The sequence below is a fragment of the Osmerus mordax genome, unplaced genomic scaffold (assembly GCF_038355195.1).
Source record: "Osmerus mordax isolate fOsmMor3 unplaced genomic scaffold, fOsmMor3.pri Scaffold_154, whole genome shotgun sequence".
Lineage (NCBI taxonomy): Eukaryota > Metazoa > Chordata > Actinopteri > Osmeriformes > Osmeridae > Osmerus > Osmerus mordax.
The window spans coordinates 1,804-24,875 of NW_027120466.1; the positions used below are offsets into that span (position 1 = coordinate 1,804).

The 23,072-nt window shown below is 53.0% G+C and overlaps 1 protein-coding gene across 1 annotated transcript; it reads right to left on the bottom strand.

Annotated features, from left to right (window-relative positions):
• Window positions 1-19,919: 19,919 nt before the first annotated feature.
• LOC136939175 (uncharacterized) lies at window positions 19,920-20,382 on the bottom strand (the record flags this gene model as incomplete). The annotated part of the gene is made up of 1 exon (XM_067232020.1): window positions 19,920-20,382. A coding segment is annotated over exon 1 (463 nt), but the record flags the coding sequence as incomplete, so codon positions are not given.
• Between the last annotated feature and the right edge of the window lie 2,690 nt (window positions 20,383-23,072).

Genomic DNA, 23,072 nt, shown 5'->3' on the forward strand with positions numbered 1-23,072 from the left:
TGAGATGTGCTACCTGTTTTAGGAATGGTGTTTTCAATATTGTTTCACAGTGAGCAGAAATGAATGTGGCCTCTGTTCCCAGAGCTTGCAGGCAGCAGTGGATACCTGGCAGTAGAACTCTCTCATGCCATACCCAGTAATAGAGAGAGTCCATGAGGCGAGACATTAATTCAGTGTGTCAACCTGTCCCCCAGGAATATTTATGATGCTAAATACATTTAATTAGGTGCTGGGAGCTCTGATGGTAGAAAATGCACTGTCAGTAAAAAAAAGAAGAAAAAAGACAAAAAAGATTGAGTTACCTTTGAAGCTGGTTTACTTATTCAGAATGACAAGGGAGCTAAATGCACCTCTGACAGAATCTGAATCATTCCCAGTTGTTAGTTGTGTGGATGTTATGAAGGTTGTGAGAGGAGGAGGCACATGAATCAACACGGCTGCAGCCTGCCAACTTGTTTAGGGTCGTCTTTAAGGAAGATCAACTGCCTCTCTCCCAGCAGAGCGGCACCACTCAGGTCGGCTCTAATAGATACAGATGTTGTTTCCACACGCTGTGGCACCTGGCCACTCGCTTTTCAGCTACTGATGATGACGTGTCACTTACTATGTGCTTGTTTTCTGACAAACTGTTTGTTTTATGACACTTTTGTCTCCAAGGAAGTAGGATTGTGTAGCCAACGCAGAAACTAAACCTTACCCTAACAAACAAACACATACAATTGTGCATGTGATATATAAAAGAGAAGTTGTACGTTATGGGAGAGTTTGAAAGGCATGAGACTCTCATGGTTCTGTGCGTTACTAAGTGAGACATCATGTCTGGCCCAGATAAAAAAAACACACGTCTAAATAATGGCCAGTCTCCAGTTGTGACATCTGTTATCCTCCTGGAAGTGTACGGGAGATGACCGGCTCTCTATCTGCCTCGCGCACTGACACTGCCGCTTCTCTGGCTGAATGATGCAAATAAAAGATAGTATCTGCGCAGCGCTGAATGACATTACACCCAGTATAACGTCATTAAAAGAGTGGGTATTAGCCTGGCTGGGGAGGTTCTGGCGTGGGCTGCGCCGGTTTGACTGACACACAGATTAAGTGCACTGACAGGCAGCACAATAAAGTCATCAGAGAATGTGACATGCCAGTCACAGGAAAGGAAGGATGAATTGTCACTCTCTGTCAGAGCGGATCCACTTCCTTATCCATGATGTCCCACACACACCGTGGGAGAGCAGAACATTACAGGCTTGTCAGCCACATGTGATATTCAGACAGGACAAGGGGCCAGGCAGGACTGGATGATCTCACTCTGGGACTGGCCCCCCCAACACAAGCAGAGCCCAAACACTGACTGTGTAATAGTAGCAATAATACTAACAATTATTATCATCATTAAATATATATTAAATAAGCCCTTTCTGAATTATCTACTTGGATTATAGTAAATATAAAGGTGTGGTAGACATTTTAATATCTTAATGTAATAATCTAAATGTCTTGTGTCCACCAGCTCATCTCAAGACCATCGCATGACTAGAACAATGTTCTCCCGAACAAGATCATTCATTTATAATGCTCCAAAATGTTCAAATTTAAAGAACATTATACATTACATTACATTTCATATCATATTTTGTACATTTTAATTAACAAAATACATAAAACCAAGCAATAATAAAATACATGGACACAAACAAAAACAGCCATTGTGAATCAAAGATTTAGATTAATAAAAGCTGTTACTAAACCATTTTTGGAGCACCCAGACAGCTTCCTGGGTGCCAGAGTACTCCGACTGGCCAAAAGATGGCAATGTTGCAGTGCTGAATTCCAAATGAGCCTTCCACTGCTTGACCCTGTACTGAAAGACAGACCACATCCTACCTCCACTGCACTCTCTCTTTGCTCCTATCTCTCCTCTCTCGCTCTCTTTGCTCTCCTTCCTTCCTTCCCTCACTCTCTCTCTCTCTCTCTCTCTCTCTCTGTCTCTCTCTCTCTCTCTCTCTCTGTCTCTCTCTCTCTCTCTCTCTCTCTCTCTCTCTGTCTCTCTCTCTCTCTCTCTCTCTGTGTCTCTCTCTCTTTCTCTGTCTCTCTCTCTCTCCTCTCTTTTCTCTCTCTCTCCTCTCTTTTCTCTCTACTTCAAACTAGCCCAGAAATTTGCCATATTCTCTGGGGTCACTACGGCTGCACCTTACCAACAGCATGTTTGCGACCACCAAAGTTTCTGCTGAAGTTTCCTTCAAAAACAAACGGAAATACAGATTGGCAAGTGACCAGCAATGGCACCAAAAAATAACCTGTTCTAAATCAATCCAAGCATTATCTATTTAGCAAATATTTATTTATCTCTTTTGCGGTGAATGTGAAGTAGTATTTTATCACTTAGTTTGGCCTGTCGCAAGTCACAAGGTGCTGTCAAAGTATGGGAGTAAATACTATTATTTATATTAAAGATAGATTAAAGATTATTTATATAAGAAACAGAATGCCCTTTGTCAGTGACTAGTGTATTGTTTGGAAAATATTTTTCTGTCCATTTTAGTTTTACAGTTAGGTTAAGGAATGTAACTTTTTATTTCCCAAACCAAAATTGTATTTTTATTTTCCACCAAACCAAAATTCTAAAACGTTCCATTCATCCACAGTACATCAGAGAGACTGTTTACGTCCAAAAAAGTTTCAGATCAGAAGTTCCTTCCTTCTCCATCCTGTGTTGCCGGGTAATTACAGACAGTAGAAAGGCATTGCGATGCGTTTCAGAGCAGCTAAATGGACACTCAGCAGGCTAGCAATTCAACAGCTATTACAGGACTGAAATACCTGGGAATGTGCTTCTCTTAATGGATTACGTTGCCACATCCTACGGTGAAAGGGTTAACAGAACAGGGTCCACACAAGATAAATTGCCACTCTAAACTAAATTACATCCTTCTAAGATGCTTGCAGAGGTGATCGAAAGAAAGAGAAAAAGAAAAAAAAGATGTCACAAATAAAAAGAGGTTTTCATTAATGAGGAACCTTACACCCCTGTTCCAGACAGCGGCCCAAAATGACATCACTTTAACTCACGGGCCTCACGGTGCGAGCACAATGACACTCTGCCGTGTTGTTCTGCAGGAGGCAGGAACACAGCCATCTCTCCAGGCCACTTTGCTGGGCTGTATTATTGGTCACATCAGGCTTATTGCCTCTAAACTGTCACCACTCAGAAGCACACAGCTCTCCTGGGGCCGTCCTTAGGGCCTCCGGGAGCCTGCCTTCCTGCCTTCCACAGAGCCTGCCTGCCTTCCACAGAGCCTGCCTGCCTTCCTTCCACAGAGCCTGCCTTCCTTCCACAGAGCCTGCCTGCCTTCCTTCCACAGAGCCTGCCTGCCTTCCTTCCACAGAGCCTGCCTTCCTTCCACAGAGCCTGCCTTCCTTCCACAGAGCCTGCCTGCCTTCTACAGAGCCTGCCTTCCTTCCACAGAGCCTGCCTTCCTTCCACAGAGCCTGCCTTCCTTCCACAGAGCCTGCCTGCCTTCCACAGAGCCTGCCTGCCTTCCACAGAGCCTGCCTGCCTTCCACAGAGCCTGCCTGCCTTCCACAGAGCCTGCCTTCCTTCCACAGAGCCTGCCTGCCTTCTACAGAGCCTGCCTGCCTTCTACAGAGCCTGCCTGCCTTCCACAGAGCCTGCCTGCCTTCCACAGAGCCTGCCTGCCTGCCTTCCTTCCACAGAGCCTGCCTGCCTTCTACAGAGCCTGCCTTCCTTCCACAGAGCCTGCCTTCCTTCCACAGAGTCTGCCTGCCTTCCACAGAGCCTGCCTGCCTTCCTTCCACAGAGCCTGCCTGCCTTCTACAGAGCCTGCCTGCCTTCTACAGAGCCTGCCTTCCTTCCACAGAGCCTGCCTGCCTTCCACAGAGCCTGCCTGCCTTCCACAGAGCCTGCCTGCCTTCCACAGAGCCTGCCTGCCTTCCACAGAGCCTGCCTTCCTTCCACAGAGCCTGCCTGCCTTCTACAGAGCCTGCCTGCCTTCTACAGAGCCTGCCTTCCTTCCACAGAGCCTGCCTGCCTTCCACAGAGCCTGCCTGCCTGCCTTCCTTCCACAGAGCCTGCCTGCCTTCTACAGAGCCTGCCTTCCTTCCATAGAGCCTGCCTTCCTTCCACAGAGTCTGCCTGCCTTCCACAGAGCCTGCCTGCCTTCCTTCCACAGAGCCTGCCTGCCTTCTACAGAGCCTGCCTGCCTTCTACAGAGCCTGCCTTCCTTCCACAGAGCCTGCCTGCCTTCCACAGAGCCTGCCTGCCTTCTACAGAGCCTGCCTGCCTTCTACAGAGCCTGCCTTCCTTCCACAGAGCCTGCCTGCCTTCTACAGAGCCTGCCTGCCTTCCACAGAGCCTGCCTTCCTCATGTCTTTCACATGCCATCTTCTTGGTGCTCACACACACACACACACTGCTCTCACACACATTATACACACACCACACACACATCTCATACACTCCATTCATACACACCTCTCATACACTACTCATAGACACTGCTCACCTATTTACACATGTACTATTTACACCACTGGTCTCTGAGAGAGAGTGAGCGAGAGAGCAAAAGAGAGGGGGATAATACAATAGGGGTTTGGGATTGATAGCAACAAAGTAGAAATGGAAGAAATATATTTTTATCTGGTTTTTCCGGTACGTCCAAACTGCCATGTTGTATGACGTGCCTCAGGAGCAGAGCAGGATGACCAGTTGCTGGTTTGAACCCTTGCGTACCTTAGGGGGATGAATTGCATTGTACAATAGGCAGTGGATGTTTTACTGCATAAGGTCAATACATATGAAGAACACAAGAGCTGAACACTGGCCAAGTCACTGCCAGGTACCATCCCCAGCTCGCCTCAGGCCCCTGATGCTTATTGGTTATTGTAAGAGAGAGAGAGAGGTAGAGAGAGAGAGGTAGAGAGAGAGAGGTAGAGAGAGAGAAAGAGAGGGCTGCTCCAAAAAAAACACATCTGAAATGCAGCATAAATATCTCTCATGTTATTTTACATATTTGTTACTTTATTGTTATTTTACATATTTCTGTTACTTTCTAGTGGTCTATAAAGAGGAAACATGAATATTTAGAATTGCAGTTTTCTTTTTCGAATAGATCTATTTGTGTTGCATGACATTTGAATGACACATTTATTTTACATTAGTTTTTTCATGTCTTTATTTTTAATTATAATATCAAGTATCATGTACATAGTCTATAGACATAGGTATAAAGTAGCACATGTCTTTGATAATATAATAATAATGTGAACCAATGGTAAGGACTTGATTTGTAATGTATAGAAATCCAGAGGTTTAGCAGGAAGCTCTGATTTTCTGCTCCTGAACCTAATCCCACTATTCCACCACCTCCTCTCTGCTATGCCAGTCACATTTTCTAATTAGCTTTCCCCAGTGGAGGAAGAAGATGGATTATATTTTAATATCTGGAGCCTAAAATTAGTTTATATTTTAGCAAGTTAGCACTTCTTAGCAGTTGATTTACTCTTGAAGCTGTAAAACCAGTGAGCTTGCAATTAATCATCCTCTCTGGTCTTATTCTCAAGGTAAACCCCATTGTGCCGTGTCAGTGGCTAGATCACAATAGGTAAACATCTAACTGACAATGTTAGGAAGTCACCACTCCAGTATTGTACGTCAGGTAATAGAGGCTTCCCCTATTGTTCTCCACTCCCCCAGTTATTAATTACAGTACACTTTTAACAAAGCAACATTGTCTGTGACTAAGCATCGACAGGGCATGATTAAAGACAGGCTGCTCCTCCTCAGAGTCGCTCTCCCCGCAGTGAGCCGTGTTCATTCATGAGCTACAGTGTTGTTTCACGTGGTCTACAAGTCTCTTTGCTGTTATCCGATTACCAGGGTCCTGAGAGACTTCAGGGCCCCATCCATCCAGCCTGAGGGCTGGGGGGAGACGCAGGGGGAACGGGGGGCAGAGAGGTGAGAGATGATAGTGACAACAGGGCGAGAGATGGAAGAGATCTGAGGAGAGATGGAGAGAAGGAGGAAGAGAGCTGGAGGAGAGGAGAGATGGAGAGAAGGAGTACGAGTGCATTGGTCAGACATGAAGAAAAATCATAATACTGTTATCCAAACACATAGTATTTCAGTTATTGACAATGAATTACCAAACGATTAATACATGTTTATCTGACAATATATTAAAGGGGACATTTATAAAATGTTGTGTTGACCGCTCCTAGAGCAGGTGGATGTTCTGGATGAGGACAGGGGAGCAGGTGGATGTTCTGGATGAGGACAGGGGAGCAGGTGGATGTTCTGGATGAAGACAGGGGAGCAGGTGGATGTTCTGGATGAGGACAGGGGAGCAGGTGGATGTTCTGGATGAGGACAGGGGAGCAGGTGGATGTTCTGGATGAGGAAAGGGGAGCAGGTGGATGTTCTGGATGAAGACAGGGGAGCAGGTGGATGTTCTGGATGAGGACAGGGGAGCAGGTGGATGTTCTGGATGAGGAAAGGGGAGCAGGTGGATGTTCTGGATGAAGTCAGGGGAGCAGGTGGATGTTCTGGATGAGGAAAGGGGAGCAGGTGGATGTTATGGATGAGGACAGGGGAGCAGGTGGATGTTCTGGATGAGGACAGGGGAGCAGGTGGATGTTCTGGATGAAGACAGGGGAGCAGGTGGATGTTCTGGAAGGTGCTGTAGGATGTCATGGTCTCCACCTTTCCCCTCTCTGCTAGCAGACACTGTGAGCGAGGCTGCTGAGCCGGGATCTCTGGCTCGGCTCTGGAGAACATGCTGATGGCTAGGGTTGAGTCTGGGGCTAGGGCTGGGGCTAGGGGTTAGGGCTGGGGCTAGGGGCTGGGGCTAGGGCTGAGTCTGGGGCTAGGGCTGGGGCTAGGGCTGGGGCTGAGTCTGGGGCTAGGGCTGGGGCTAGGGGCTAGGGCTGGGGCTAGGGGCTAGGGCTGGGGCTAGGGGCTAGGGCTTAGTCTGGGGCTGGGGCTAGGGCTGAGTCTCGGGCTAGGGCTAGGGGCTGGGGCTAGGGGCTAGGGCTGAGTCTGGGGCTAGGGCTGGGGCTAGGGCTGGGGCTAGGGCTGAGTCTGGGGCTAGGGCTGGGGCTAGGGGCTAGGGCTGGGGCTGGGGCAAGGGCTGGGGCTAGGGGCTAGGGCTGGGGCTAGGGCTGAGTCTGGGGCTAGGGCTGGGGCTAGGGCTGGGGCTAGGGCTGAGTCTGGGGCTAGGGCTGGGGCTAGGGCTGGGGCTAGGGCTGAGTCTGGGGCTAGGGCTGGGGCTGGGGCTAGGGGCTAGGGCTGGGGCTAGGGCTGAGTCTGGGGCTAGGGCTGGGGCTAGGGGCTAGGGCTGGGGCGAGGGGCTAGGGCTGAGTCTGGGGCTAGGGCTGGGGCTAGGGCTGGGACTAGGGGCTAGGGCTGAGTCTGGGGGTAGGGCTGAGTCTGGGGCTAGGGCTGGGGCTAGGGGCTAGGGCTGAGTTTGGGGGTAGAGGAAGAGATGGTGGTGAGGTTGGAGCTAGGGCTAGGGATGAGGCTGGGGCTGGGGGTGAGGCTGGGGCTAAGGCTAAGGCTAGGACTAGGGCTGGGGCTGAGACTGAGGAACTAGGACTGTAACCAGGGCTGGTGCCTGCTGCTGGGGATGTTGCGCTCTCTCCCAGGGAGATGAGCAGCGCAGGCCTGCTTCATATGCGGGTCTCGGCCCCTGGGTCTGGGTGGAGGTGTGCTGGGTCCATCCTGTATCCTGGCTTCATTAATCATCCCGCCAAGGCTTACCGGCAAACCCCCACTCCGCCCTCTCCTAGACAACCCCTCGGATTACACAGAGCCGGCGAAATGTCAGCCCAAATCTGAGTCTTGATGCAGATAATCATTTCAATAATATTTCTCCATTTGTGCCCCTGATGCCCGGGGAATAGAGCTTTTCCACTGTCAGGTAGCGTAAGACTACAGTTGGTGGGAATACTTGACTCTGAGCCAGATGGCTTAGCCATGCTTTCAGCATATGTTCAACAAGCAGGCCTGCGCTGAGCACACGTCACAGTTTTATTAATTTGAGCCAGCTAGGGATGCCCCCCCCATACACTCACACACAGCCCCCCATACACTCACACACACAGCCCCCCATACACTCACACACACAGCCCCCCATACACTCACACACACAGCCCCCCATACACTCACACACAGCCCCCCATACACTCACACACACAGCCCCCCATACACTCACACACACAGCCCCCCATACACTCACACACAGCCCCCCATACACTCACACACACAGCCCCCCATACACTCACACACACAGCCCCCCATACACTCACACACACAGCCCCCCATACACTCACACACACAGCCCCCCATACACTCACACACACAGCCCCCCATACACTCACACACACAGCCCCCCATACACTCACACACAGCCCCCCATACACTCACACACACAGCCCCCCATACACTCACACACACAGCCCCCCATACACTCACACACACAGCCCCCCATACACTCACACACAGCCCCCCATACACTCACACACAGCCCCCCATACACTCACACACACAGCCCCCCATACACTCACACACAGCCCCCCATACACTCACACACACAGCCCCCCATACACTCACACACAGCCCCCCATACACTCACACACACAGCCCCCCATACACTCACACACACAGCCCCCTATACACTCACACACACAGCCCCCCATACACTCACACACACAGCCCCCCATACACTCACACACACAGCCCCCCATACACTCACACACAGCCCCCCATACACTCACACACACAGCCCCCCATACACTCACACACACAGCCCCCCATACACTCACACACACAGCCCCCCATACACTCACACACACAGCCCCCCATACACTCACACACACAGCCCCCAATAGACTCACATACACAGCCCCCCATACACTCACACACACAGCCCCCCATACACTCACACACACAGCCCCCCATACACTCACACACAGCCCCCCATACACTCTCACACACAGCCCCCCATACACTCACACACAGCCCCCCATACACTCACACACACAGCCCCCCATACACTCACACACACAGCCCCCCATACACTCACACACAGCCCCCCATACACTCTCACACACAGCGCCCCATACACTCACACACAGCCCCCCATACACTCTCACACACAACCCCCCATACACTCACACACACAGCCCCCTATACACTCACACACACAGCCCCCCATACACTCACACACACAGCCCCCCATACACTCACACACAGCCCCCATCACCTAACCCTATGGGAGAGGTCTCGGTGAGTAGAGATGTTGTGGAGGCTCGGATGCTGAGGGGAAGGTGAGGTGATGGAAAGCAGAGCAGCTTTCATAGGCACATGCAGTGATAGATGGAGATGTCATCGTGGTAAACCAGTCCCACACTTCTATTATCCTGGACGCACACAGTGGATGTATTTTAACTAGATATATAGATTTACATATATATAAGATATGTACATACAAAGAGAGAGAGAGTGGGAGAGGGAAATAAAGATAGGCTACTCATGCAGTAATACTGTAATAATGATATACATGTATGCTTTATACTGTAGTAGAAAAAAACATATACGGAGGCAGTTGGCTGAGCGGTGAGGGAGTCGGGCTAGTAATCCGAAGGTTGCCAGTTTGATTCCCGGTCATGCAAAACTGACGTTGTGTCCTTGGGAAAGGCACTTCACCCTACTTGCCTCGGGGGAGTGTCCCTGTACTTACTGTAAGTCGCTCTGTATAAGAGCGTCTGCTAAATGTAAATGTAAATATACATAAAAAGCTAAAAGCATCTGAATATGCAAAAAATATTTACTCCACAGGTTCATGTATTTTGGGATGTACCTAGGATGGAATGTGTTGCTCCAGCACATCGAACTGAACAGATCATTTCACATCAGACCAGACTAGATGTGTAAATATGAGTAGAGTATGAGTAATATGAGCTAACATGCAGGGCTGTACAGGGTGGTGTAACATGCAGGGCTGTACAGGGTGGTGTAACATGCAGGGCTGTACAGGGTGGTGTAACATGCAGGGCTGTACAGGGTGGTGTTGGCAGGGTGGTGTAACATGCAGGGCTGTACAGGGTGGTGTAACATGCAGGGCTGTACAGGGTGGTGTTGGCAGGGTGGTGTAACATGCAGGGCTGTACAGGGTGGTGTTGGCAGGGTGGTGTAACATGCAGGGCTGTACAGGGTGGTGTTGGCAGGGTGGTGTAACATGCAGGGCTGTACAGGGTGGTGTAACATGCAGGGCTGTACAGGGTGGTGTTGGCAGGGTGGTGTAACATGCAGGGATGTACAGGGTGGTGTAACATGCAGGGCTGTACAGGGTGGTGTAACATGCAGGGCTGTACAGGCTGGTGTTGGCAGGGTGGTGTAACATGCAGGGCTGTACAGGGTGGTGTTGGCAGGCTGGTGTAACATGCAGGGCTGTACAGGGTGGTGTAACATGCAGGGCTGTACAGGGTGGTGTTGGCAGGGTGGTGTAACATGCAGGGCTGTACAGGGTGGTGTAACATGCAGGGATGTACAGGGTGGTGTTGGCAGGGTGGTGTAACATGCAGGGCTGTACAGGGTGGTGTAACATGCAGGGCTGTACAGGGTGGTGTTGGCAGGGTGGTGTAACATGCAGGGCTGTACAGGGTGGTGTAACATGCAGGGCTGTACAGGCTGGTGTTGGCAGGGTGGTGTAACATGCAGGGCTGTACAGGGTGGTGTAACATGCAGGGCTGTACAGGGTGGTGTTGGCAGGGTGGTGTAACATGCAGGGCTGTACAGGGTGGTGTAACATGCAGGGCTGTACAGGGTGGTGTTGGCAGGGTGGTGTAACATGCAGGGCTGTACAGGGTGGTGTAACATGCAGGGCTGTACAGGCTGGTGTTGGCAGGGTGGTGTAACATGCAGGGCTGTACAGGGTGGTGTAACATGCAGGGCTGTACAGGGTGGTGTTGGCAGGGTGGTGTAACATGCAGGGCTGTACAGGGTGGTGTAACATGCAGGGCTGTACAGGGTGGTGTTGGCAGGCTGGTGTAACATGCAGGGCTGTACAGGGTGGTGTAACATGCAGGGCTGTACAGGGTGGTGTTGGCAGGGTGGTGTAACATGCAGGGCTGTACAGGGTGGTGTAACATGCAGGGCTGTACAGGGTGGTGTTGGCAGGGTGGTGTAACATGCAGGGCTGTACAGGGTGGTGTAACATGCAGGGCTGTACAGGGTGGTGTAACATGCAGGGCTGTACAGGGTGGTGTTGGCAGGGTGGTGTAACATGCAGGGTTGTACAGGGTGGTGTTGGCAGGGTGGTGTAACATGCAGGGCTGTACAGGGTGGTGTAACATGCAGGGCTGTACAGGGTGGTGTTGGCAGGGTGGTGTAACATGCAGGGCTGTACAGGGTGGTGTAACATGCAGGGCTGTACAGGGTGGTGTTGGCAGGGTGGTGTAACATGCAGGGCTGTACAGGGTGGTGTTGGCAGGGTGGTGTAACATGCAGGGCTGTACAGGGTGGTGTAACATGCAGGGCTTTACAGGGTGGTGTTGGCAGGGTGGTGTAACATGCAGGGCTGTACAGGGTGGTGTAACATGCAGGGCTGTACAGGGTGGTGTAACATGCAGGGCTGTACAGGCTGGTGTTGGCAAGGTGGTGTAACATACAGGGCTGTACAAGGTGGTGTAACATGCAGGGCTGTACAGGGTGGTGTAACATGCAGGGCTGTACAGGGTGGTGTTGGCAGGGTGGTGTAACATGCAGGGCTGTACAGGGTGGTGTAACATGCAGGGCTGTACAGGCTGGTGTTGGCAGGGTGGTGTAACATGCAGGGCTGTACAGGGTGGTGTAACATGCAGGGCTGTACAGGGTGGTGTAACATGCAGGGCTGTACAGGGTGGTGTTGGCAGGGTGGTGTAACATGCAGGGCTGTACAGGGTGGTGTAACATGCAGGGCTGTACAGGGTGGTGTTGGCAGGGTGGTGTAACATGCAGGGCTGTACAGGGTGGTGTAACATGCAGGGCTGTACAGGGTGGTGTTGGCAGGCTGGTGTAACATGCAGGGCTGTACAGGGTGGTGTAACATGCAGGGCTGTACAGGGTGGTGTTGGCAGGGTGGTGTAACATGCAGGGCTGTACAGGGTGGTGTAACATGCAGGGATGTACAGGGTGGTGTTGGCAGGGTGGTGTAACATGCAGGGCTGTACAGGGTGGTGTAACATGCAGGGCTGTACAGGGTGGTGTAACATGCAGGGCTGTACAGGCTGGTGTTGGCAGGGTGGTGTAACATGCAGGGCTGTACAGGGTGGTGTTGGCAGGCTGGTGTAACATGCAGGGCTGTACAGGGTGGTGTAACATGCAGGGCTGTACAGGGTGGTGTTGGCAGGGTGGTGTAACATGCAGGGCTGTACAGGGTGGTGTAACATGCAGGGCTTTACAGGGTGGTGTTGGCAGGGTGGTGTAACATGCAGGGCTGTACAGGGTGGTGTAACATGCAGGGCTGTACAGGGTGGTGTAACATGCAGGGCTGTACAGGCTGGTGTTGGCAAGGTGGTGTAACATACAGGGCTGTACAAGGTGGTGTAACATGCAGGGCTGTACAGGGTGGTGTAACATGCAGGGCTGTACAGGGTGGTGTTGGCAGGGTGGTGTAACATGCAGGGCTGTACAGGGTGGTGTAACATGCAGGGCTGTACAGGCTGGTGTTGGCAGGGTGGTGTAACATGCAGGGCTGTACAGGGTGGTGTAACATGCAGGGCTGTACAGGGTGGTGTAACATGCAGGGCTGTACAGGGTGGTGTTGGCAGGGTGGTGTAACATGCAGGGCTGTACAGGGTGGTGTAACATGCAGGGCTGTACAGGGTGGTGTTGGCAGGGTGGTGTAACATGCAGGGCTGTACAGGGTGGTGTAACATGCAGGGCTGTACAGGGTGGTGTTGGCAGGCTGGTGTAACATGCAGGGCTGTACAGGGTGGTGTAACATGCAGGGCTGTACAGGGTGGTGTTGGCAGGGTGGTGTAACATGCAGGGCTGTACAGGGTGGTGTAACATGCAGGGATGTACAGGGTGGTGTTGGCAGGGTGGTGTAACATGCAGGGCTGTACAGGGTGGTGTAACATGCAGGGCTGTACAGGGTGGTGTAACATGCAGGGCTGTACAGGCTGGTGTTGGCAGGGTGGTGTAACATGCAGGGCTGTACAGGGTGGTGTTGGCAGGCTGGTGTAACATGCAGGGCTGTACAGGGTGGTGTAACATGCAGGGCTGTACAGGGTGGTGTTGGCAGGGTGGTGTAACATGCAGGGCTGTACAGGGTGGTGTAACATGCAGGGATGTACAGGGTGGTGTTGGCAGGGTGGTGTAACATGCAGGGCTGTACAGGGTGGTGTAACATGCAGGGCTGTACAGGGTGGTGTTGGCAGGGTGGTGTAACATGCAGGGCTGTACAGGGTGGTGTAACATGCAGGGCTGTACAGGCTGGTGTTGGCAGGGTGGTGTAACATGCAGGGCTGTACAGGGTGGTGTAACATGCAGGGCTGTACAGGGTGGTGTTGGCAGGGTGGTGTAACATGCAGGGCTGTACAGGGTGGTGTAACATGCAGGGCTGTACAGGGTGGTGTTGGCAGGGTGGTGTAACATGCAGGGCTGTACAGGGTGGTGTAACATGCAGGGCTGTACAGGCTGGTGTTGGCAGGGTGGTGTAACATACAGGGCTGTACAGGGTGGTGTAACATGCAGGGCTGTACAGGGTGGTGTAACATGCAGGGCTGTACAGGGTGGTGTTGGCAGGGTGGTGTAACATGCAGGGTTGTACAGGGTGGTGTTGGCAGGGTGGTGTAACATGCAGGGCTGTACAGGGTGGTGTAACATGCAGGGCTGTACAGGGTGGTGTTGGCAGGGTGGTGTAACATGCAGGGCTGTACAGGGTGGTGTAACATGCAGGGCTGTACAGGGTGGTGTTGGCAGGGTGGTGTAACATGCAGGGCTGTACAGGGTGGTGTTGGCAGGGTGGTGTAACATGCAGGGCTGTACAGGGTGGTGTAACATGCAGGGCTGTACAGGGTGGTGTTGGCAGGGTGGTGTAACATGCAGGGCTGTACAGGGTGGTGTAACATGCAGGGCTGTACAGGCTGGTGTTGGCAAGGTGGTGTAACATACAGGGCTGTACAAGGTGGTGTAACATGCAGGGCTGTACAGGGTGGTGTAACATGCAGGGCTGTACAGGGTGGTGTTGGCAGGGTGGTGTAACATGCAGGGCTGTACAGGGTGGTGTAACATGCAGGGCTGTACAGGCTGGTGTTGGCAGGGTGGTGTAACATGCAGGGCTGTACAGGGTGGTGTAACATGCAGGGCTGTACAGGGTGGTGTAACATGCAGGGCTGTACAGGGTGGTGTTGGCAGGGTGGTGTAACATGCAGGGCTGTACAGGGTGGTGTAACATGCAGGGCTGTACAGGGTGGTGTAACATGCAGGGCTGTACAGGGTGGTGTTGGCAGGGTGGTGTAACATGCAGGGCTGTACAGGGTGGTGTAACATGCAGGGCTGTACAGGCTGGTGTTGGCAGGGTGGTGTAACATGCAGGGCTGTACAGGGTGGTGTAACATGCAGGGCTGTACAGGGTGGTGTAACATGCAGGGCTGTACAGGGTGGTGTTGGCAGGGTGGTGTAACATGCAGGGCTGTACAGGGTGGTGTAACATGCAGGGCTGTACAGGGTGGTGTTGGCAGGGTGGTGTAACATGCAGGGCTGTACAGGGTGGTGTAACATGCAGGGCTGTACAGGGTGGTGTTGGCAGGGTGGTTTAACATCCAGGGCTGTACAGGGTGGTGTAACATGCAGGGCTGTACAGGGTGGTGTAACATGCAGGGCTGTACAGGGTGGTGTTGGCAGGGTGGTGTAACATGCAGGGCTGTACAGGGTGGTGTAACATGCAGGGCTGTACAGGGTGGTGTTGGCAGGGTGGTGTAACATGCAGGGCTGTACAGGGTGGTGTAACATGCAGGGCTGTACAGGGTGGTGTTGGCAGGGTGGTGTAACATGCAGGGCTGTACAGGGTGGTGTAACATGCAGGGCTGTACAGGGTGGTGTTGGCAGGGTGGTTTAACATGCAGGGCTGTACAGGGTGGTGTTGGCAGGGTGGTGTAACATGCAGGGTTGTACAGGGTGGTGTTGGCAGGGTGGTGTAACATGCAGGGCTGTACAGGGTGGTGTAACATGCAGGGCTGTACAGGGTGGTGTTGGCAGGGTGGTGTAACATGCAGGGCTGTACAGGGTGGTGTAACATGCAGGGCTGTACAGGGTGGTGTTGGCAGGGTGGTGTAACATGCAGGGCTGTACAGGGTGGTGTAACATGCAGGGCTGTACAGGGTGGTGTTGGCAGGGTGGTGTAACATGCAGGGCTGTACAGGGTGGTGTAACATGCAGGGCTGTACAGGCTGGTGTTGGCAAGGTGGTGTAACATACAGGGCTGTACAAGGTGGTGTAACATGCAGGGCTGTACAGGGTGGTGTAACATGCAGGGCTGTACAGGGTGGTGTTGGCAGGGTGGTGTAACATGCAGGGCTGTACAGGGTGGTGTAACATGCAGGGCTGTACAGGCTGGTGTTGGCAGGGTGGTGTAACATGCAGGGCTGTACAGGGTGGTGTAACATGCAGGGCTGTACAGGGTGGTGTAACATGCAGGGCTGTACAGGGTGGTGTTGGCAGGGTGGTGTAACATGCAGGGCTGTACAGGGTGGTGTAACATGCAGGGCTGTACAGGGTGGTGTAACATGCAGGGCTGTACAGGGTGGTGTTGGCAGGGTGGTGTAACATGCAGGGCTGTACAGGGTGGTGTAACATGCAGGGCTGTACAGGCTGGTGTTGGCAGGGTGGTGTAACATGCAGGGCTGTACAGGGTGGTGTAACATGCAGGGCTGTACAGGGTGGTGTAACATGCAGGGCTGTACAGGGTGGTGTTGGCAGGGTGGTGTAACATGCAGGGCTGTACAGGGTGGTGTAACATGCAGGGCTGTACAGGGTGGTGTTGGCAGGGTGGTGTAACATGCAGGGCTGTACAGGGTGGTGTAACATGCAGGGCTGTACAGGGTGGTGTTGGCAGGGTGGTTTAACATCCAGGGCTGTACAGGGTGGTGTAACATGCAGGGCTGTACAGGGTGGTGTAACATGCAGGGCTGTACAGGGTGGTGTTGGCAGGGTGGTGTAACATGCAGGGCTGTACAGGGTGGTGTAACATGCAGGGCTGTACAGGGTGGTGTTGGCAGGGTGGTGTAACATGCAGGGCTGTACAGGGTGGTGTAACATGCAGGGCTGTACAGGGTGGTGTTGGCAGGGTGGTTTAACATGCAGGGCTGTACAGGGTGGTGTAACATGCAGGGCTGTACAGGGTGGTGTAACATGCAGGGCTGTACAGGGTGGTGTTGGCAGGGTGGTGTAACATGCAGGGCTGTACAGGGTGGTGTAACATGCAGGGCTGTACAGGGTGGTGTTGGCAGGGTGGTGTTGGGGTGCAGCACAACAGAGACAGTAACACACAGGAGAGCAGATTTATCTGTCCCTTCCCAGCTCAACTACCCTCTAACAGCCCTGCTACATGCAATCTGGGGACTTCTTATCCCAGTGACTTATGGGATTGGGGGGGCGGGGGGGCGGAGGGGGCGGAGGGGGCGGAGGGGGCGGGGGGGGCGGAGGGGGCGGAGGGGGCGGAGGGGGCGAGGGTGCACCGAAAATGTCAATAGAAGTAGTGAGTGTGAAAAGGAAGGCTTGCCTAATTAGTGCCCATTTATATTTTATGAGATGTGCTCCTCTTGACAGAGAGCGCTACAGTTACATATTGTCCTAGCCTCGGGGAACGATAGGTAAATCCAGATTTATTGTACCTATCATACCAGCATATTTCATTTGCCATTATGAGATGCCATCTCCCAATGATGCCCGATTATTTATTACAGATTAAATTGTAGGACTTGGCTGGTTGAGGATGGTTTCAGCGTATCATTTCTCCTATTAACTTCTTCATTATCTGGCTGAGTCGGATCCAAGAGACGCTTTCTCTCTCTCTGCACTTGTGGGAAAACAAAGAGGTTGTGTTTCAGCAGTTTTAATCATGTCTCAATCAATCAGATTAGGATGTTTCCTAACTAGACTTTTTTATAGTGTCAATAGAGTGATAAAGCAGATAGAAAATGTATTTTCACATGTTTTTATGCACAACTGTAAACTGCTTTTGTGTCAGTGCTGAATGATGTGTTTTCCACCTGCATTACTGGTCGCAAGCAGACTGGTTTCCAGAACGTTCCATGTCTGTATGCTGAAACACATTGTGGTTATGGTTTGTTACAAAGAATGATCATACAAAATGACTAGGGCTGCGTATTGATAAGATTTTAACGATTCCGACTCCTTATCAATTCCTGCTTATCGATTCGATTCCTTATCGATTCTCTTATCGATTCTCCCATCTACAGCCAACTAGGTCTGTGCGTCCTGCACCCCCACACACACACACTCATTCTAAACAAATTTCTCAAACTGGCTTTGACTGGCTCTGTAATTAGCTAATACCTACCACCTCTAGGCCTCTTCAGGCCTCTGTTTTCAAAACAAAATCTAGTCGGAGATAGAAACTTTCAGTTTCCTTGTGTTCAACCTTCTATTACTCAATACCAGTAGGATTTACAGGGGTCCTAACAACAGGGGAAATAACTTCAGTGTCACCTTTCGAAAGAGACCATTTACATGCATGTACTCCAAATGGTTCAACAACAGCTTTCAATGTACTTTGGGTATGTTGTTTAGGCGTTTCAGGCACATTTAACAGGACTATTAAAAGTTTAAACAATTAAAATGCTAAGTTTAACAAAGGATTAAAAATCGATATGCTCAGTTTAATAAGGGGACACGCGAACGTTTGCTGATAACACACGCCGCTCCGATAACATGAAATGATCAATAAGATCAATACTAATGGGAGACGAATGCCGGAGCTAAAATGTATGCTTCAAACGACGGGATAGAAGATAACTAGATCGACTACACACAATAAAGGCAAATTGCTTCACACAGTAACAAGTGGTTGTGATCACTTTTGAGCAGTTTAGCTCTACCTTAGATAGTTAGAGATGAAGCGCGAATGTTAGCTGCGCTGCTGCATGCATCGAACACATGACGTTCCAGTAACTTCATTCAATGCTGTGTGTTCAAATGCTTCTTCGTATTTGTAGTATTTCCTCCCTTCGACGAAATCTACTTTTTACACGTGTTACAAGTGGCGTTGTTGTCATTTTGTCGTGTGAAATACAACCAAATTTAGAACGCCTCTTCCTAGTTGCCATGTTTGCTGCAGTCTGTCTGAATAAACTATAAAAGTTTGCGCATGCGCAACGGCACAGAGAATGTTAACAGAATCGTTAAGGAATTTTGCTAACGATTCCAAGGAATCGATTCACTGGGAACCGGTTCTAAACAAGAACCGGTTCTCGATACCCATCCCTAAAAATGACACATACCGTTGCAGGTAAAAATTTCAAATAATAGCAACATTATTGACATTTGTTAAAAAGGGGGTTATTGACATGAATGGGTTACTTGACATGTATTTAGTATTGTGCTTCAAGGAAGGACAAGCAGCCTGGCTTCTTGCTCTCCCACCCACATGTTAACTGGCTCTGGGCAGACACTCCTGTGGCATCCCTCCTGCCTCTGGGCAGACACTCCTGTGGTGTTGGCAGTGTATTAGGTAATGTTTATTTACTCTATCCTTTAAAACCCTGCTTGTTGGTATTTATCCTATTTACACATCAATATTACTTCCACATGAAGGCCTTGAGGCATTTAAGCACTTGTGTAGGGTGGTATTAAAATGCGCTCCATACTGTGAGGCATGGTCGGGGAATACTCCAGCCCTGGTCTCCCATTACCCAGTATTAAAGTGGCAGCCACTTCTAGTACATCCATGCTGTCCTCATTCCATGTTACTGTGACGCAGGCAGAGCCGGTGCTGCTGTCCCTGCGTGACGCTCTGCTCCTGGCCTGGTGGGAGAGGCTGCAGTCAGCGACATGGTCAGTTTTTAGATTTTTTTATTATAATAAAAAATAGTTTTTGGTTGGTTTGTTTATCTGTTGTTTAGTCATTTTAGTTTACCTGGCATTACCTACATTTTCTATATTTGTAATGTTTTACTGTTTACTTCCCTAGGCCTTGGTCAGGGAAGGTTACTGTGTTGTGAATGATGTGCTTTGATGACTTCTAACAACTGACTGACACGCCACAGTGAGGAGTCAAACTGTAACTTCATCAGGAATTATTTTCACCTAGAACTAAAAGTACATTCTGAGTCCCGACAACGTTTGTCAAAGCATTTCTGGGGGAGCTGGCGAGGGTGGCGGGGGGTCTGGGGGAGCTGGCGAGGGTGGCGGGGGGTCTGCTCTGGTGGGGTCAAGATGGAGTGGTCATGCGGTTAGCGAGTCCGGCGTAGCCTGTGTCACTTCCTGTTTCACATGGAAGCTGTGTGACCTTCTGGGAGTGAGACTCCTGCCACCCCGCCATGGATCAGCGCACGGAATACGTCTCCATCCTCTCAGAGAACACAGGGGAGGAGCATGGGTGGGGGGGCGTGGGGGGGGGGGCGTGGGCGTGGGCGGGGGGGCGTGGGGGCGGGGGGGCGTGGGCGGGTTGACACAAGCCGCTACCCCTGGTTGACGAGGCCCATCCCTCACACGTGCACGTCCTAACACACACACTCACACACACACACACACATACACACACACACACGTCCTAACACCTACACACACTCACACACACAGTCACCCCATCTCTCCATGTGAGAATGGGACTGGGACCCAGACTGATATAATCCCCTGGTCCACTGGTCCACCCAGCATGTCCACCCACTCCACCCACTCCCCTTCCCCAGGGACGAGGGCTGGGGTCCAGGGACGAGGGGTGGGGCCCAGGGACGAGGGGTGGGGCCCAGGGACGAGGGGTGGGGCCCAGGGACGAGGGGTGGGGCCCAGGGACGAGGGGTGGGGGCCAGGCTGGGGTCCAGGGACGAGGGCTGGGGTCCAGGGACGAGGGCTGGGGCCCAGGGACGAGGGGTGGGGCCCAGGGACGAGGGGTGGGGCCCAGGGACGAGGGGTGGGGGCCAGGCTGGGGCCCAGGGACGAGGGCTGGGGCCCAGGGACGAGGGCTGGGGCCCAGGGACGAGGGCTGGGGGCCAGGGACGAGAGCTGGGGCCAGGGACGAGGGCTGGGGCCCAGGGACGAGGGCTGGGGACCAGGGACGAGGGCTGGGGGCCAGGGACGAGGGCTGGGGCCCAGGGACGAGGGCTGGGGCCCAGGCTGGGGCCGATGCCATGTGAGTCCATGGAAAGGATTGACTCACTTTAGGTTGTTATAACACTGCTTTGAAACCAGTCACAGGATACAACTCTTTAGTGTGGCTGCACTTTGACTGTGATGAGATATTGCATACGTAATAATAGTGCTAATCTACATTCAAATATGCTGCAAAGGACACATTAAAGACCCATTAAGACCTACGTTGTATCACAAGTATACAGGACGTTGGAAAAATCATCATGTCCCATTAGAGTCCCAGCTGAAAATCCCTCTGTTGAAATGAGCGCCGAACACAGCCCTGCTAGCTGGCAAGCGAACATAAAGTACTCAGGTGAATTATCAGAGAAGTCATTAATTACCTTTAATGGTTTGATCGTGACAAGCACGTTTGCTATAAAAGCTATTTATGACGCTCATTAAGGTCAAGCTTTTCTTAATGTTGGGATTCACACACACATCAGTCATTTCAAAATAAACACAAACTATTCTGCGGACCCCTAATTAGAAAATAAGGGATCTCTACAGAGTGGTCTCCGGTTCTGCATTAACAATCACATTCTAATCAAAGCCCAGGCAGTGATCCCACTTCAGACTGCCACACTCCTGAATGACGCCTCTTCACTTCATGCCCAATTGATCTAATTACAGAGAGAAAATTCTCTCTCTTTCTCCATCTGTGTGTGTGTGTGTGTGTGGTGCTGGAGGGGGGGGGGGGGGGGGCAGACTGGTACTATTGTGCTTTTCAATTAATGAAACCCCTACTCCCATTACGGAGCCAGACCCAGGCACCCAGCACCTCACTCCCCCAAGCACCCAGCACCTCACCCCCCCCCAAGCACCCAGCACCTCACCTCCCCAGGCACCCAGCACCTCACCCCCCCCAAGCACCCAGCACCTCACCCCCCAGGCACCCAGCACCTCACTCCCCCAGGCACCCAGCACCTCACTCCCCCAGGCACCCAGCACCTCACTCCCCCAGGCACCCAGCACCTCACTCCCCCAGGCACCCAGCACCTCACCCCCCAGGCACCCAGCACCTCACTCCCCCAGGCACCCAGCACCTCACTCCCCCAGGCACCCAGCACCTCACCCCCCCAAGCACCCAGCACCTCACCCCCCAGGCACCCAGCACCTCACCCCCCCAGGCACCCAGCACCTCACCCCCCCAGGCACCCAGCACCTCACTCCCCCAGGCACCCAGCACCTCACTCCCCCAAGCACCCAGCACCTCACTCCCCCAAGCAGCCAGCACCTCACTCCCCCAAGCACCCAGCACCTCACTCCCCCAAGCACCCAGCACCTCACTCCCCCAGGCACCCAGCACCTCACTCCCCCAGGCACCCAGCACCTCACTCCCCCAGGCACCCAGCACCTCACTCCCCCAGGCACCCAGCACCTCACCCCCCAGGCACCCAGCACCTCACTCCCCCAGGCACCCAGCACCTCACTCCCCCAGGCACCCAGCACCTCACCCCCCCAAGCACCCAGCACCTCACCCCCCAGGCACCCAGCACCTCACCCCCCCAGGCACCCAGCACCTCACCCCCCCAGGCACCCAGCACCTCACTCCCCCAGGCACCCAGCACCTCACTCCCCCAAGCACCCAGCACCTCACTCCCCCAAGCAGCCAGCACCTCACTCCCCCAAGCACCCAGCACCTCACTCCCCCAAGCACCCAGCACCTCACTCCCCCAGGCACCCAGCACCTCACTCCCCCAAGCAGCCAGCACCTCACCCCCCCAGGCACCCAGCACCTCACTCCCCCAAGCAGCCAGCACCTCACCCCCCCAAGCACCCAGCACCTCACTCCCCCAGGCACCCAGCACCTCACTCCCCCAGGCACCCAGCACCTCACTCCCCCAGGCACCCAGCACCTCACTCCCCCAGGCACCCAGCACCTCACCCCCCAAGCACCCAGCACCTCAACCCCCCAAGCACCTCACTCCCCCAGGCACCCAGCACCTCACTCCCCCAGGCACCCAGCACCTCACTCCCCCAGGCACCCAGCACCTCAACCCCCCAAGCACCTCACTCCCCCAGGCACCCAGCACCTCACTCCCCCAGGCACCCAGCACCTCACTCCCCCAGGCACCCAGCACCTCACCCCCCAGGCACCCAGCACCTCACCCCCCCAGGCACCCAGCACCTCACCCCCCCAAGCACCCAGCACCTCACTCCCCCAGGCACCCAGCACCTCACTCCCCCAAGCACCCAGCACCTCACCCCCCAGGCACCCAGCACCTCACTCCCCCAGGCACCCAGCACCTCACCCCCCCAGGCACCCAGCACCTCACTCCCCCAGGCACCCAGCACCTCACTCCCCAAGCACCCAGCACCTCACCCCCCAGGCACCCAGCACCTCACTCCCCCAGGCACCCAGCACCTCACTCCCCCAGGCACCCAGCACCTCACTCCCCCAGGCACCCAGCACCTCACCCCCCCAGGCACCCAGCACCTCACTCCCCCAGGCACCCAGCACCTCCAACCTCTTTGTTTCTCTTCTTCATTGTAAATGATCGCAGCCTCGGCCCACCGACTCCATCGCCCGCCCCATCCCGTGGACGTACCCTTCGTCTTGCAATCAGCGACCCCTGTTACTCAATTACGGGGTTTGAATTTGGGCTCCTCCGTGACCTTCTCCAAGTGATCCTACCACTGACCCTTCAACAAGTCCAGCCTCTCCTCATCTGCTTTGTGTGTTGCGTAACATTTTTCA